General features: G+C 40.1%; 1 protein-coding gene across 2 annotated transcripts in view; it reads left to right on the top strand.

Moving 5' to 3' along the window:
• The window catches only part of CPVL (carboxypeptidase, vitellogenic-like), a 113,559-nt gene that overhangs the window by 23,675 nt on the left and 75,766 nt on the right, over nt 1-14,118 (top strand). For both annotated transcript variants that reach the window (XM_012721058.1, XM_012721059.1), the window contains exon 3: nt 6,400-6,518. In XM_012721058.1, the coding sequence (XP_012576512.1) occupies nt 6,400-6,518 (119 nt within the window). The remainder of the gene's footprint in view (nt 1-6,399; nt 6,519-14,118) is intronic.

Genomic DNA, 14,118 nt, shown 5'->3' with positions numbered 1-14,118 from the left:
GATATACTTTTTTTTACCTTCTGCTTTAATTCACTGAACATAATCTTCCAGTTCCATCCATTTTGCTTCCAATGACATGAGTTTATCTATTTTGATTGCTGAGTACTATTCCACTGTATGTACACATTTTCTTGATCCAGTCAGCTGTGTTTAGGCACTTAGGTTGTTTCCATATCTTAGCTATTATAAACAGTGCTGCAGTTAACAGAGGGGTGCAGGTTTCTTTTCAAATTAATGTTTTTTGTCTTTGAGCAGGTTCGTTCCCAGAAGTGGAATTGCTGAGAGGAAACCAAATTTTTTGACTTGTCTGTAATCTGCCTGCTATAATCTGTTTCCTTTGGTGTGAGGATATTGTACTCTTCAAGTATAACTAGACCACAGACATGAAAAAATTAAAGAAAGATGTTGCATGAGATAAAGTGCTAAAGTATTACATTTGAGGTAGCCATGTTGCAATATTTAGAAAGAAACTATCTCTATTGCTTGACATAATCCAGGGAAAAGACACTGATAGTAATACTAAAAATAACATTTAGTAATTGTATGTCCTGTATCTGGCAGAGGGGATATAATTCCTAGCAAAGTCCCTATATGTAATAGGCATTCAATAAATATTTGTAGAATTTAAACTTGGGACCTAAGTATGTGCCAGGCATTGTGCTGTACACAAACAAACTCATTTAATCCTCAAAGCAGCACTAACAAAGCAGGCATAATTATTAATTCCCATTTTACAGATGGGAAAACTGAGGCTTAACGATCTTAAGTATCTTGCTGAGAGCTGTTTAAAGCTAGTTAATGGAAGCGCTGGAATCAAAACCTGTATCTGTTGTATTAGCCCCAAGTCTAAACTACTGTAGTATGTGACCAGGGCCAAGCTTGAGAATGTTAAGTTTAAGATTTAGATAAGCACAAAATGACCTGTGAACACTGAGCAAGAAAACCAACTCAAAAAAGACACTAAGTGAAAGTAAGCAGGGGAAATGTGTGTGTGTTACACATCTGATGGCACTAAGTAAAAAGATACAGGGAAATCCACTGGAGAGATTGTGCATGGAACTTCTGCTCCTGTATTTCTTGCCTACGAGTATCTCATTGCATGATTGTCAAGAGTAGCAAAGAAACATTGAGAGGCAGGTAGTTTTATCTTCTCCTTTTGTGCCAAGCCTGACAGATCACCAGCTGATCAGTGACAACATTTAAAATATTACATCTGATGTAATGTCAGTTTCTAAAGTTCGTTTACACAGGCAAAGTCTTTGAACAGAATTTTAAGTGGCTTATCCAGAATCTGGTACATCTGGGTATTCAAATGCAACCCTGACAACATAATTAAGAATAATTTTATTCATCCGCTTTACTGAAAGTTCAGGAAACTCTGGACAGATGGTCATCTCCCTCCCCTAAATCCCTTTTGTTTATCGAGTCTGTCAAGAGCTTAGGAATGTCAGTCTCACTACTGCAATGGAACATTTTTGAGATAAACAATAATTCACAAAAAGACAAGGGAAATTTTTATTTTTAATCCTCAATTAGTTGTTTTAGTGTTGTGTAATTGTAATTGCATGTTTACTTTCTCTACAGCTAGAAAAAATCCTTACTCCAGAAAAAAAAAATAAAGAATTTAGCATGTTTATAAATGTTGCATTTTCACAAATGTTAAATACTTTGCTACTAGGTCTTAATTTATTTTTGCTTAAGGTCTGGTAAAGTCTTGCCAGTACTAATAATACCCAAGTCTTACATCTCTGAAGTACACCCTGATAAGTTAGTTTCAGCCCTTTTTTGGTCATCCTCCAATCTTTTGAAAGTGTTAATATCACAGGCACTGGTAGCATTAAATAACAAGGAGGAAGTGAAATCACTTCAAAGAAACCTTTTCCCTTTTTTTTTTAACTGTTTCAAACATTTGTGTTGTGAGTCATGGTTCTAGGAGGAAAGAAATTCCTACATCTTGGGAGTTTATTTTTCACGTTCCATGAATAGATTCTGGAAGAATGAACAGAATATTTTTTTTATTAAAAGATTTATTTACTTATCCATACAGAACTGGGGTACAGGGCGGTGAAAGGATTCACCAGAGACAGAGTGGGGAGCAGAACAGGCAGATTGAGGAAGTACACTGCTTACGGGAGCAACGGGCGGGTCAGGAGAGGTCTGCCGCGCCATGTGGTTCACCTCCGGGGTCAGCGGGGATTAAACTCATGCTGAAGTGGCTTTAGCTTCTCAGTGCTGTGCTTTAACCTGCTGTGCCACCAGGGAGGGCCGAGAACAGAATATTTTAAAATATAAAATAATATATTTTCAAAACATAAAAAACAAATCTGGGTATTCAAATGCAACCCTGATTTGTTCTAGTTGAAAAACCTTTAAGTTATTTTACTGTGATTTAACCAAAGGAAATTTAAATTTGCAGCTGGGTGAAACACTTTCTGTGGGACAGAGAAACATTTTTTAAAGTTTCTTAAAGTGCCACCTCCGTGGTGGCACAGCTGGTTAAAGCACAGTACTAAGAAGCTAAAACCACTTGAGCATGAGTTCAACCACTTGAGCATGAGTTCGATCCCCAACCCAGAGGTGATCCACATGGTGTGGCAGACCTCTCCTGACCCACCTGCTGCTCTCCTCAGCAGTGTGCTTGTCCGTTGGCCTGTTCTGCTCCCCTCTCTGTCTGTGGTGAATCCTCTCACTGCCCCTGCACCTCTGGCCTGTACCCCAGTTCTGTATGCATAAATAAATCTCTTTTTAAAAAGTTTCTTAAAGTGTGATAAGGCCTTCTTCCTTAGAAGGTCTTTGTGGAAATAAGTTAATAGCACACTAACAGGGTGTCCCATTTTAGTTCATTCATTCGTTCATTCATTCATTCATTCATTCACTTATCCACTCATTAACATTCGTTCACTAACAAAAATGCTTGGAAATATTTTATCTGTATAAAAAAGAATGAAAGTGTTTTATCTGTATAAAAAAGAATGATTTGTTCACTGAAGTACAGGTAAGCAAGGCAAATTCCTGCTTTTCAGTAGCCCCTGCTCTAGAAGGGAAGATAGAAAATGTACCCAAAGAAATATAAGATAGCAGAACAACTCTGATACCTTCAAGAAGAGAGGCCAGCAGACCTTGTGCTGTATTGGCCTTGGAGAAATAGCCCATCATTCCTCCCCCCTATTCCATTTCTTCCAGTTTTTTTTTTTAAGATTTATTTATTTATTCATATAGAGCTGGGGTACAGACCAGAGATCCGGAGGGTGAGAGGATACACCAGAGACAGAGCCGGGAGCAGAACTGGCAGATCCACAAAGTACACTGCTGAGGAGAGTAGTGGGCGGGTCAGGAGAGGTCAGCCACGCCATGTGGTCACCTCCCTCCCGGGCAGGCGGGAATCAAACTAATGCAGAAGTGGCTTAAGCTTCTCAGTGCTGTGCTTTAACCCGCTGCTCCACCAGGGAGGGCCCACTTCTTCCAGTTTCTTTTAATTATGTTTCTTTTTCTCATTCCATTTTGCCTTTTCTCATTTATCCTTGTCTTATTTCTCAAATGCTTTTCTATCCCTCAGCCCTCTGTGATTCATGACTCACTCAGCTCTGAACCCTCAGTTTTCACTTTTCTTCACTAGCTTCAACCCCTTATTTGAGAGGACAATGGTATCTTTGATTTTAAGGAGATTTATAGGTTTGCAGAACAACTTTCAGAAGTATTTTAAAGGCAGCCCAACCCTGAAGAGTGAGCCTTCTTTGGGCTAATTCAGAGTGGAAGCGTAGGAAGGTTGAGGGGTAGCATGGCTGCTGGATGGAAGGGCAGGAGTGTGGGGTGGTGGGGTCATGCCTTATGTTCCCCTAAATATATTCCTTTTCTTTTGCTTAAAATCCTCCTTTTTCACCATAGTCCCTTGTACTTTTCCCACTCCTATTTTGATCCTACTCCTTCCTCTCCCAGAATTGGTGGTGGGAATTTTATGGGTATGATAAAGCATTCATTGTATAAAAATGTAAAAATGAAGAATGATGTAAGAAATACATAAAATAATAAAAGAGAAATAAAAGAAAAATAAAATAGTTGGTACTGCTGATAAGATACAAAAAATAATTGAAGATGATTAACTACTATTTCTTATTTATAAAAAAAATTCTTTCTTTTTCTTTGCTTTTTTTTTTTTTTAAAGATTTATTTTTGCATACAGAACTGGGGTACAGGCCAGAGGCTCAGGGGCGGCGAGAGGCTTCACCAGAGACAGAGAGGGGAGCAGAACAGGCAGATCGACGAAGTACACTGCTGAGGGGAGCAGCGGGCGGGTCAGGAGAGGTCTGCCACGCCATGTGGTCACCTCCGGGGCAGGCGGGAATCGAACCCATGCGGAAGCGGCTTTAGATTCTCAGTGCTGTGCTTTAACCCGCTGCGCCACCAGGGAGGGCCATTCTTTGCCTTTTTTTGACAGGGAGAGGTAGGTCTCTGGGAAGAGAATGGAAAGAACTAGAGGGGTAGGATTTAGCAGTCTTTTCTTGAGGGACAGAAGTTAGCCAGAAAAAGGCAAATTCCTCTAGACCTACAGATTGTACTCAGGGTGGCCACAGGCTAATAATAATCTCCCTCCCATTACCTGAACTTTATGTCCAGCTCTGCGCTGTGAGTTCCTGTGTGTGTGCGTGTGTGTGTGTTTTCATTTTGTTTCTCATGGAAAGCCCAGGATGGAGAAATCTGTATCCATATTTTGCACAAAAGAAAGAGAGGCTCAGAGAGTTGAAGCCACTTGCTAGGGAGTCTTTCCAGAATTGCAAACCTAGGTTTGTCCACAGTAAGCCCAAGTTCTTGCTAACGTGCTAACCTAACAGGATCTTTTAGAATAGCTCCTGAAGAACTTTCCTTTGTCCCCACCATATCCTGTAGGTGTTCTCTGTTCCTAGTGAGTGATACATTCTGCAAATGACAATCTCAGTTCTCCCCATTTCTTTCCTACAGGTTTCACATGTGTGAGCTCCTAAGATAATCCACCTTCTATACATGGGAAAAGCTGAATGATGGCGCCAAGGTCACAGAACAGGGCAGAAGTAGTGCTAGGACCCAGCAGGACACTATGGAAAGGGAACAGCATGATCATATGACAACTTTCTTTCCCCAACTTCACATGTCTCAGTTTTCATAGCATTTCTCACATGATTACTTTTTAATGGGGGCAATTTGTTTTGTCACTACAAAATCATTCTTCTCCACCCACACTTCTCTTTCACTTCCCCCACATACCCTGTTGCCTATTTTCTGTTCCTTCTCTACTCCTTTCCTAACCACTCCTTCCCCTTCAATCCCTGCTACCTTCACTTTCAGACCTGTCCTCTATTTGAGAAGCAGAGCAGGAAGATAAGGGAAGTGCAAACTCTGAAGCACATCGCTAGGCCCCCCGGTGGTACAGGTGTTAAAACTAAAGCCAGCCACTGAGACATGAGTTCAGTGCCTAGCCAGGGAGCTAGTGAACCTCTCCTGTCTCGCCCACTGCTCCCTTAAGCATGTATTTCAGAAGGTCCACTTGTTCTGCTTCCCACTGTCTCTGGTGAATGCTCTTGCCTCCCCCACGCCACTGGCCTATACCACCACCAGTTCTTGTGTGCATAAATAAATAAAATAAATATTTAAAATAAGTAAACCAATCCCAGCAATCTTTTACTAGCTGTGTAAACTTGGACAAGTTATTTAACCTCTCTGTGTTTGTCTTCTCATCTGTAAAGTGGCAACAATAATTATACTACTGTATAATATAAGGTCTGTGGCACAGTAACCTCTCAAGTGTGTGTTCTTATTACTATATTTACTGTTATGAGACCTCAGTTATCTGAGCATTCCCTCTTTCCTCCTCAATCCTGTCCCTGACCTTTTGATACAAAAAGAAAGCCAAGACCTCTGCTCTCTACAGTTGTTCCATGAGACCCTTCAGCTCTTCCCTATATACCTCATTTTCCCTGTGTGGAGAGGTAGGCCTTTCACTTTCATGAAAACTAGAGTGTGGCTAACACAGGTCTCTGCAGGGCTGTTTCTCTTGCCCCCCTGTCTTTGGGGTCAGGTGACATATCTGCCCTGGCCTTCTGAGTGACCAGTGTGGGTTTGGTTTAGTTGGTTTACTTTTTAGAGTGGAGCTATGTATGTAATTTTCCTTATTTCTTAAAAAATATATATTTGGATGACAACAACAACAAAAATGCTTAAAAATGTCTCTGACTTGTGAACAACAAATATGGAGTTCCCCAGGGCTGGCTGGAATTGCTGCAGCAGGTGTCTTATGCCACTTCCCACTAGAGTAGCCTTTCTGATGGCCCCTCCCAGACCTGGCCTCAGGGAAAGTCTGGCTGAGAGTGCTAACACTGGTTTATTTCTCTAATCTTTGGTTCATTTTTTTTTTTTTAACCTCACTAGGGAAACATTTGAGTTTGGTTGCTCCTTTCCCTGGATCAAATATCAAGAGTTACGCTGGCTACATCACTGTGAATAAGACTTACAACAGCAACCTCTTCTTCTGGTTCTTTCCTGCCCAGGTAGGTCTGGGGTGGCTGCTCCAAGGTAGAAATGTTAACCAACAAATCAAAATAAAGTTGTTTTTTCTTTAAATTATTAAGATTTTCTTTTTCTAATAGTAAATGTAGTAACTCTGTGGTATTCTTATTTAAGTATAGGAAACAAATGTTTGTGGGGAAGGCCAACTTTGTAATTCCTCACAGTCTTATTCAGAATATTAAATTCACCACCTTTTTGCTGGCAGTTTTCTTTATTTTTGTTGTTTTGTTCTAAAAATACCTGGGGCAGGGATGACAATGAGGGAGCATTCCTGAAGTTGACAGCTAGTGAAATGCATGTTTAAATCTTAATCTATTGTGGTCTTGTATGACTGGCTTGTCTGTGAATTTTGCTGTGTCAGTTATTTCTGTACCAGCTTCTTCATATATTCAGAACATATTTGTTAAGCATTATTAAGCTGGGAATGCAGAGAAGAGGGAACTAACTTATTCTGTGGTCTTCTGCAGTACATAACACTGATAAACTAGGAAAGCTTCCTGGAAGAAGGGTCACTCACTTTCTCAGGTCTATGCAGACACACACAGGTATACCCTTAAACTTTACCAGTTTTTCTACCATACTTCAGGTCACACAGTTCTTCAACCTGAACAAAATACTTCACTTGATTTATGGGCACTGCTGGGGTTATTGGTAGAGTTGCTGAGGTGCATAAACAAATGTTATCCCACCATAGGGTAATTTTCTATTTTCATTTTCAAATTGGATTTGCTTTAGAAGCTAGAGAAAACAAAGTAAAAGCTATCCCAATGGAAGGTGGTGTTTATATTTGCATGTGATTTGCATATAGCAGTGTTGCATACATAATTACTAGGTAAATTGCTTATTCCAGGGTAGTTTTCAAATCAAACTGTTACTGTTGCTACTGATGGGTTTCATTTTTTCCACTTCTTTCTGTTTTCTTGCTCATGGCCTTTGACAAAGTTTGTCAAATAATTGTCAGTGGCAAGAAGCATGTAATAGTGAAAAATTCAGGCTATATTTCTGTTGGGCTGGTATTACAAAAATATCCATAGACCAGGCAAACTCAGATAGAGGTGATGTAATGTGCCTTACCCCTGCCTTGGAAGAGGGTGAAAAAAGGGAACGGAAAGAAGAGTGTATTGTTCATCTGTCTTGATTTTCCTCTACAATGCTCTTCCTCCCCCTCTTCCACCCTAACCCTAGGAAACTGGAATCTTAACTTTCTCTTCTGCTTTGGTGAATGTTTACGACACCAGTAACTTCCCCCATGAAACTCTGGTCCAGATTAGCTAAAACAGAAATTAATGGCAAGGGAATTGATCAAATGAAATTGAACAAAGACCTGACTTTCTTAGGTCACCTGTAAGCAGATGCATAGCTTTGTCTAGAATGTGGTGGCATACCAGACAGCAAAGATGGTCAGAGAAGGTCTCCTTTTCTTTTGAGCTGACTAAGGGCCAAACCCCTTCTGCATTTAATAGTGTCAGGGGGTTAAACAATGAATGTTGGAGGTGCTCCCCACTTAAATAAATGAAGACTGAGTAGTACATTCCTTGGCCAGAAGATGCTTATGTGCATCATTCTATTGGAAATAATAAACTAAAATTTAAAGGTTTTCACAAAGTGAAATTGAAATTTTTCATATCTGTGAAGATAAAAAGGCATAAGATTATTTTTTTAAAATGATAAAACATCATTGAGCGGGAAAGAAGAGGAGGAAGAAGAGGGGAGGGGGAGAAAGAGAGAGGGAGAGGATGAAAAGGCAATAATGTTGCCAGGTGTCAACACGTGGCACCTGGGATAGATTGTTCCAGGACCTCCCTACCAGGGAGCCCAAATGCAGAGCCAGCTCTGAGATCCCAAAGCACATAACCACTCCTTCTGAGCCAGTCAGGCTGTAAATTATGGCTCTGGCCAGTTAGGGTAAAGGAGATAAAAGCATATGAGAATGAGAAATGATGGTCACTGAAATGGGAGAGAGTTCTTTCACTTGGCAGAAATGTTGGTTTGTTGACTGTCACCAGGAAGCAGCTGATATTATCATCAGGAGAGAAAAGACTCCTTAAAAATAACTGAGGGTAGACAAAATAAGAGATCCAGGAAGGATGCCTCACGTGTAATATCCTCTGAGTATTTGGGGGATACTGTTTCTCAAATAAGCTTTGTTTTCCTGTTCTTTCTGCAAGATTCCCCTGTTACTATATACAAACCAAGACATAATGGATTTTGGAACTTGAAATTGGTGTTCTGTGGGATACAATTTGTAAGAGAAATGAATAGACATTTTGTATGGATAAAAGGTATAAGGAAGCCAATAAAATTGTAGCAATTATAAGTTACCATTAATTGGACATTGACTGTGTGCTAAGCACTATGGATTTTCTTATTTAATCCTTGAGATAACTCCATGAGGAAGGAATTATCCTCATTTATAGATGAAGAAGATTATAGACATTAAATAAGTTGTCCCAAGTAACCCAACTAGAAAATGGATGAACTGAAACATAAAAATCACTCTCTAAGTGGAGAAATCTTTCCTCTTGACCTTCCTGTGTTGATCCTCGGACTAGTCATGTAAGGTGCTAGCAGACAGTGACTTAAAGTACAGGGTTTGTGTACTCAGGAGTCAATAAACTCCTGGCTTCTCTACTTCTGCCAGATGTGATCATGGACTTGATCTATATGAAATCAAGACTGGTTTACAGGCAACAGCAGAAATGATGGTGACTAATAGTGGTTTTTGAGGCTAGATTAAAGGACAGTGCTGCTTCTGTTAACCCAGTCTCTTGTGTCACTTACTCTGAGGAAGCCAGGACTATGTTGGGAGGACATTAAGTCAACCATATGGCTAGTCCGATGTGAAAAGGAGGTAAATCCTTGACCTTCCAGTCAAACCAGTCTTGGATTAAAGTTCATCTAATCCAAGCCAGGCCTTCAGATGACTACAGTTCCAGGTGATATCTTGGCTGCAAACTTTCTGAGTGACCCAGACCCAGACCTGTCTAGCCAGATAGCTCAAATTCCTGTCTTAAACCACTGTGTTTTGGGGACACATTACCACATTAGATACCTAGCACAGCCCTCTGTCATGGACTTTTGATCTGTGGTGCTGATATATTGTAACAACTAGGACCTCAGGAGTGCTGACTAGTGCCATTTATCTATCATCTATCATCCACCTACCTCCCTGACTACTTACCTGTCTACTACTCAGTTCCAGTTCTACTCTTTTACTTGAAGCATTTTTAAAGAGAGCAAACACGATATTAAGCTTTGTCAGTAGAGGGTGCTATAGGGACATTACAGGAAGAAGTGGCTTCTTTTTTGTTCTTTTGTCCTGTGTTTTGCTCTGTATCAGTCTTTGCTGCCCACTCTGTGGGCAGCATGTTTGGGGAGTCACCCAGTGGCATTCTGCCTTAACTGGCAACAACACTATGAAGACCCTTAGCAAGCTTATAGTTCTGACTCATCCTAGTGACCCCCTGTTTGAGGCACTTTCCAAGTGGACACCATACATCCCAGAATTTGACAACTAGTAAGCTTGATAAGGCCCAGCTCTCTATAGCTCCCACACCAGCCTTGGTCATCTGATGGTCATTAGTCCACCGCCCTCCTGACAGGTATACTGTGCACTCCAGCTTGTGTGCCACCTTTCAGGCAAGTGAGCTCCCCACATCATGACTTCCTGTGTACCAACCTGCACCAAAAACAGGCGAGGTCTCCCTGGAAACCTACTCACCATGAATTGTTGGCCAGAATTGGGCCAAGCACCCCATGTGCCCCCTCAGCCACCTAACAGGCTGCACAAAACCATTTTCAAGGTGGTCTAGAGCATAGCTGTGGAAAGAGTCTTGGAAGTCATAGGCTCACTACCTAGCCCTCTATTTATGATTATTTATGATTATTCCCTGTGACAATGAAACTCCTTGGCAGTAAAATTTCCCTGGGTAGGAGACCTACCCAGCATGATGATAGTGGGCCCAACTGAGGCTGTGGTTCATGGGGAGCAGATCCCCCTGACATTCCATCCCCACTCTTGTCCCAGGGGTGGATGTGGCTCACTCAGACCAGGACAAACACTGGAATTGTAGCAGAATGAGAGATGAATGTTCCCAGTATAAACATTTATCAAACAATAGAAAAACATACAAAGTGAAATTGCTATGTGGTTTCTGTCTGTTGATTGGACCCTAATTGATAATGCCACCCATTCTGTGTCCTTCTCTACTGCCTGGAGACACCAAGGAAAAAAGTGTGGGTGGCCTAAGGAACAAGAATTGGAAAGGCATGAGGTACCAGGGAATCCAGTGTTTCTGCTTCACTTTATGTTGTATAGACCACAGAGTGGTTCATCTGAGCTTCATTCTCCTCTCTAGGCAGATTAGCATGCTTTGCATCTCCAGGTACTTAGCAGAAGGTGGTTACACCAAAGTGTCCAAGTTTACCTATTTCCTTGGAGCATGCAAGCAACAGATTGGTTAATATCTCTCTTGTTGGTCCAGATATCCCTTCTTGGTCCAGTTAGGTAAGGCCAAAGATGCCACATTATGTGACACAAAATGGTAATGGACTCCCTAAAGGAACAGTCAGTTCTAGTGGATGTGGACTGTCCAGATCTCTTAAAATCTGTTCATCATAGGTGGCTACACACTCACTAATAACAACCAAGACAGGAGGTCACAGACAGTTTTTTCTTCAGACTTCCATTGTCCTTTTCTCTTTGCTATTCATTTATGTGATCAGGGAACTGGAAGAACAGATTGTAGGTAAAGTAAAAAAAGAAATGATAAATTACAGAATATTCCATTCAAGGACATATTTGAACTCTACAGAAGCCTTGGCCTTGGTGTGTGGGTGAGTACTTTTGGGGGATGAAATTTTAACATGGAGGAGAAAGCAACTTTGTCAGCCATTTGTTTTTGTTTTTTTTTTATTTGCATCAAGAAAGAAAGTCAGATCTCTTCACCACTACCTCACCCTCTACTCCTTTTAAAGTACAACTTTCTGGTAGGAGGTACAGAGAAGCCATAGCCACTTCATGAAAGATGAGAGGCAGGTGGAAAGCTTAGGAAGGAGAAAGGTGGCAAGGATTCCAGTAGGAGGTAAGCTGTCTCAAATTAATGAGACATCTCAAAGCTTGATGAGAGTCAGTGGGAGCTTGGAAGTGATGTAAGGAGGCCTAAATCAAAAAGTTTGAAAAAGTTAATTTTTTATATAGTGGTACAGTCGCAATATTCATAGTAAAGGAAGATTTAGAGAAAAAGCCAATACCAAACAATTTAAATTAAGTTCCTCAAAAGCAGAGCAAGTCTTAAATAAGTTATTTGTATGTATTGAGAGTGTGTGTGTAGAATTAAAGTGTTATTAGATACCTACTTAACAATTCTAGTCACAAAACCAATTGCTTTAAATAAAAAACTCTGCCTTGATTAACACTATTAGTGTGGCAGCTCAAGTATCAGCTGAACCAAGATCTGTGTGGTAAAATGGGAGTCCACTCAAATGTACTTGGGGAATTTCACAATATTTACTTGGGGGATTAATGACTTCGATTAAGATAAAACACATTACTTAAACCAACCAAATGATCAGCCTTTGCATATAGAGATGTGAAAAGAGCCCGAATTAATTTACTAATTACACTTCTCTTCTTAGGCTGTACTGTTGATTTGGCACTGTTACTGGTTTAGTTGCTGTTTTCTCTTAGAGAACGTAGTGTTTTACATTGGGGTGGGAGGAAAGGGATGACAAGGGAATGTAGCAAGCCCTAGGCATTGGCAGAAAATGTTGCCCTAGTTATTTGTTGACATACCTGTGATTCTTTAGAGTCACTACACTAAGTCCTCAGTCTAAAATGCAATCATGGAACTTGGGAGTACAAAGATCAGAGAGTCATTTGCACCATCCCCTCCCCATTGTTTGATAAGGGAAGAGAGTGAAAAGGGTCAGTCAGCACAAGACAATAGTCTCTGGGGACAGGGGCATCTACATGGGGAGAAATAATGTGGGGGAGTTTAGTTCATGAGTTTTCCCTTACTGCGATTCTTCTGTTAATTTCCTGCGCTTTCTTCAAAGCATTTTAAGAATTTTTTAGTGGACAGAATGTTAAACCAAATAAATGAGTCGCACTTATTTCTAATGACAGACCTTTAAGGCACAGAGTAATTTTTCATCATCTCTGTGATTAGATAACAGAATGTTCTGATTTGAGAGGTTGTGAAATTTCATTCTATGGATATTCTAAAAAGCAAAATAGATAACCTGCCTGTCCATGTTTATATAATGACCACTAGGGGTCACCAGAAGAATTGAAAGGACTTCTGAGGCAAAGTCACAGTTTCTCATTCTTGACAAAGGGTCAGGCTTCTTGGACTTCTGTAGCCAGAGGATTCTTTTGTTTCTTCCTCAATATTTAGAATTTCTTTGTCCCTTTTTAATCATAGGTTTTGACTGTTCTTGTAAACTAAATATATAAATGCTTATTGGTAAGGAATTATTCAACTTTCAGGTCTCAGCTCAAATATGATTCTATCACCAGAGGCCTTCTTTGGATATTCAACTAAATGTCCCTTTATCATTCTCTCATATCATGACATATATTTAATTACTTATACTTGTCTTCCTACTTTACCAGAAAACTAATCAAGTCTGTTACTGCTAAGATGTGCCAGACACAGTTCTAAATACTGTGCCTCTATTAACTCTTTATTCTGCCAACAACCTTATGAGGTAGACACTAGAATTGTATTTATTTTTAAAGAAAGGACATGGAGACCCAGAGAAGTTAAGTAACTCACCCACGGGCACACAGCTATAAAATAGAATAGCTGAAATTAAAACTCCAGCAGTCTGACTCTAAAATCCATGCTCTTTACCAATTAAGTCTCCTGCTTGTCCATGGTTGGGAACTAGTCTGCACCCTCAGCCCTAGAACAATTAAAATAATTCCTGGATAATGGTAAATTCAGAGTGTCACTTTCTTCAGCCACATAATGATGTATATTGGTATGTGGAGATGCCCAGAACATTCTGTTAAATGAATAAAGTATTACATATAGCATGATTCTTGTTTGGGGGGGTGAGTGGGAGGGGGATTGCAGTAGGGAGTTAAGTACATGTATAGTGTATATATATATATATATAAAATCTACTGTTAGTATATATTTTATATGTATATAATACGTACACACAAACTCAACTCAATCATCACTAAGGAATTGAGTTGATGGGATAAGGATGACATTTATATACTCTCACTAAATAAAATATAGTTGAGAATAGATACATTTTGTGATAGAAAAAGTTTTAAGGGAAAAACATTAAGCTTTTGGCAAAAATAGACACCCTATTTCCCTCATTTCATCACTCTTAATCATAGCTTCAAAGTAATATTTTTAAAAGTCTGAATTTTATGATACTGTAAATAAGTGAAAGCTGTTGTTACTACTTTATTTTGCCGCACCCGCACGGCAGAGATACGAGTCTGCGCGGGGGACGTCGAGGTTGAAGAGTCAGCACACGTGTAGATGGTTGCAGCAAAACGTTCTCTCTACCCCATTATCCTTTCCAGCCTCCCTTTTATACCCTTAATCCCAGGAT

The sequence above is a fragment of the Condylura cristata genome, unplaced genomic scaffold, assembly GCF_000260355.1.
Source record: "Condylura cristata isolate star-nosed mole 26May11 unplaced genomic scaffold, ConCri1.0 scaffold00005, whole genome shotgun sequence".
Classification (NCBI taxonomy): Eukaryota; Metazoa; Chordata; class Mammalia; order Eulipotyphla; family Talpidae; genus Condylura; species Condylura cristata.
Note: the sequence above shows the minus strand (reverse complement) of the source record. Positions and strands in the feature narration are given on the sequence as shown.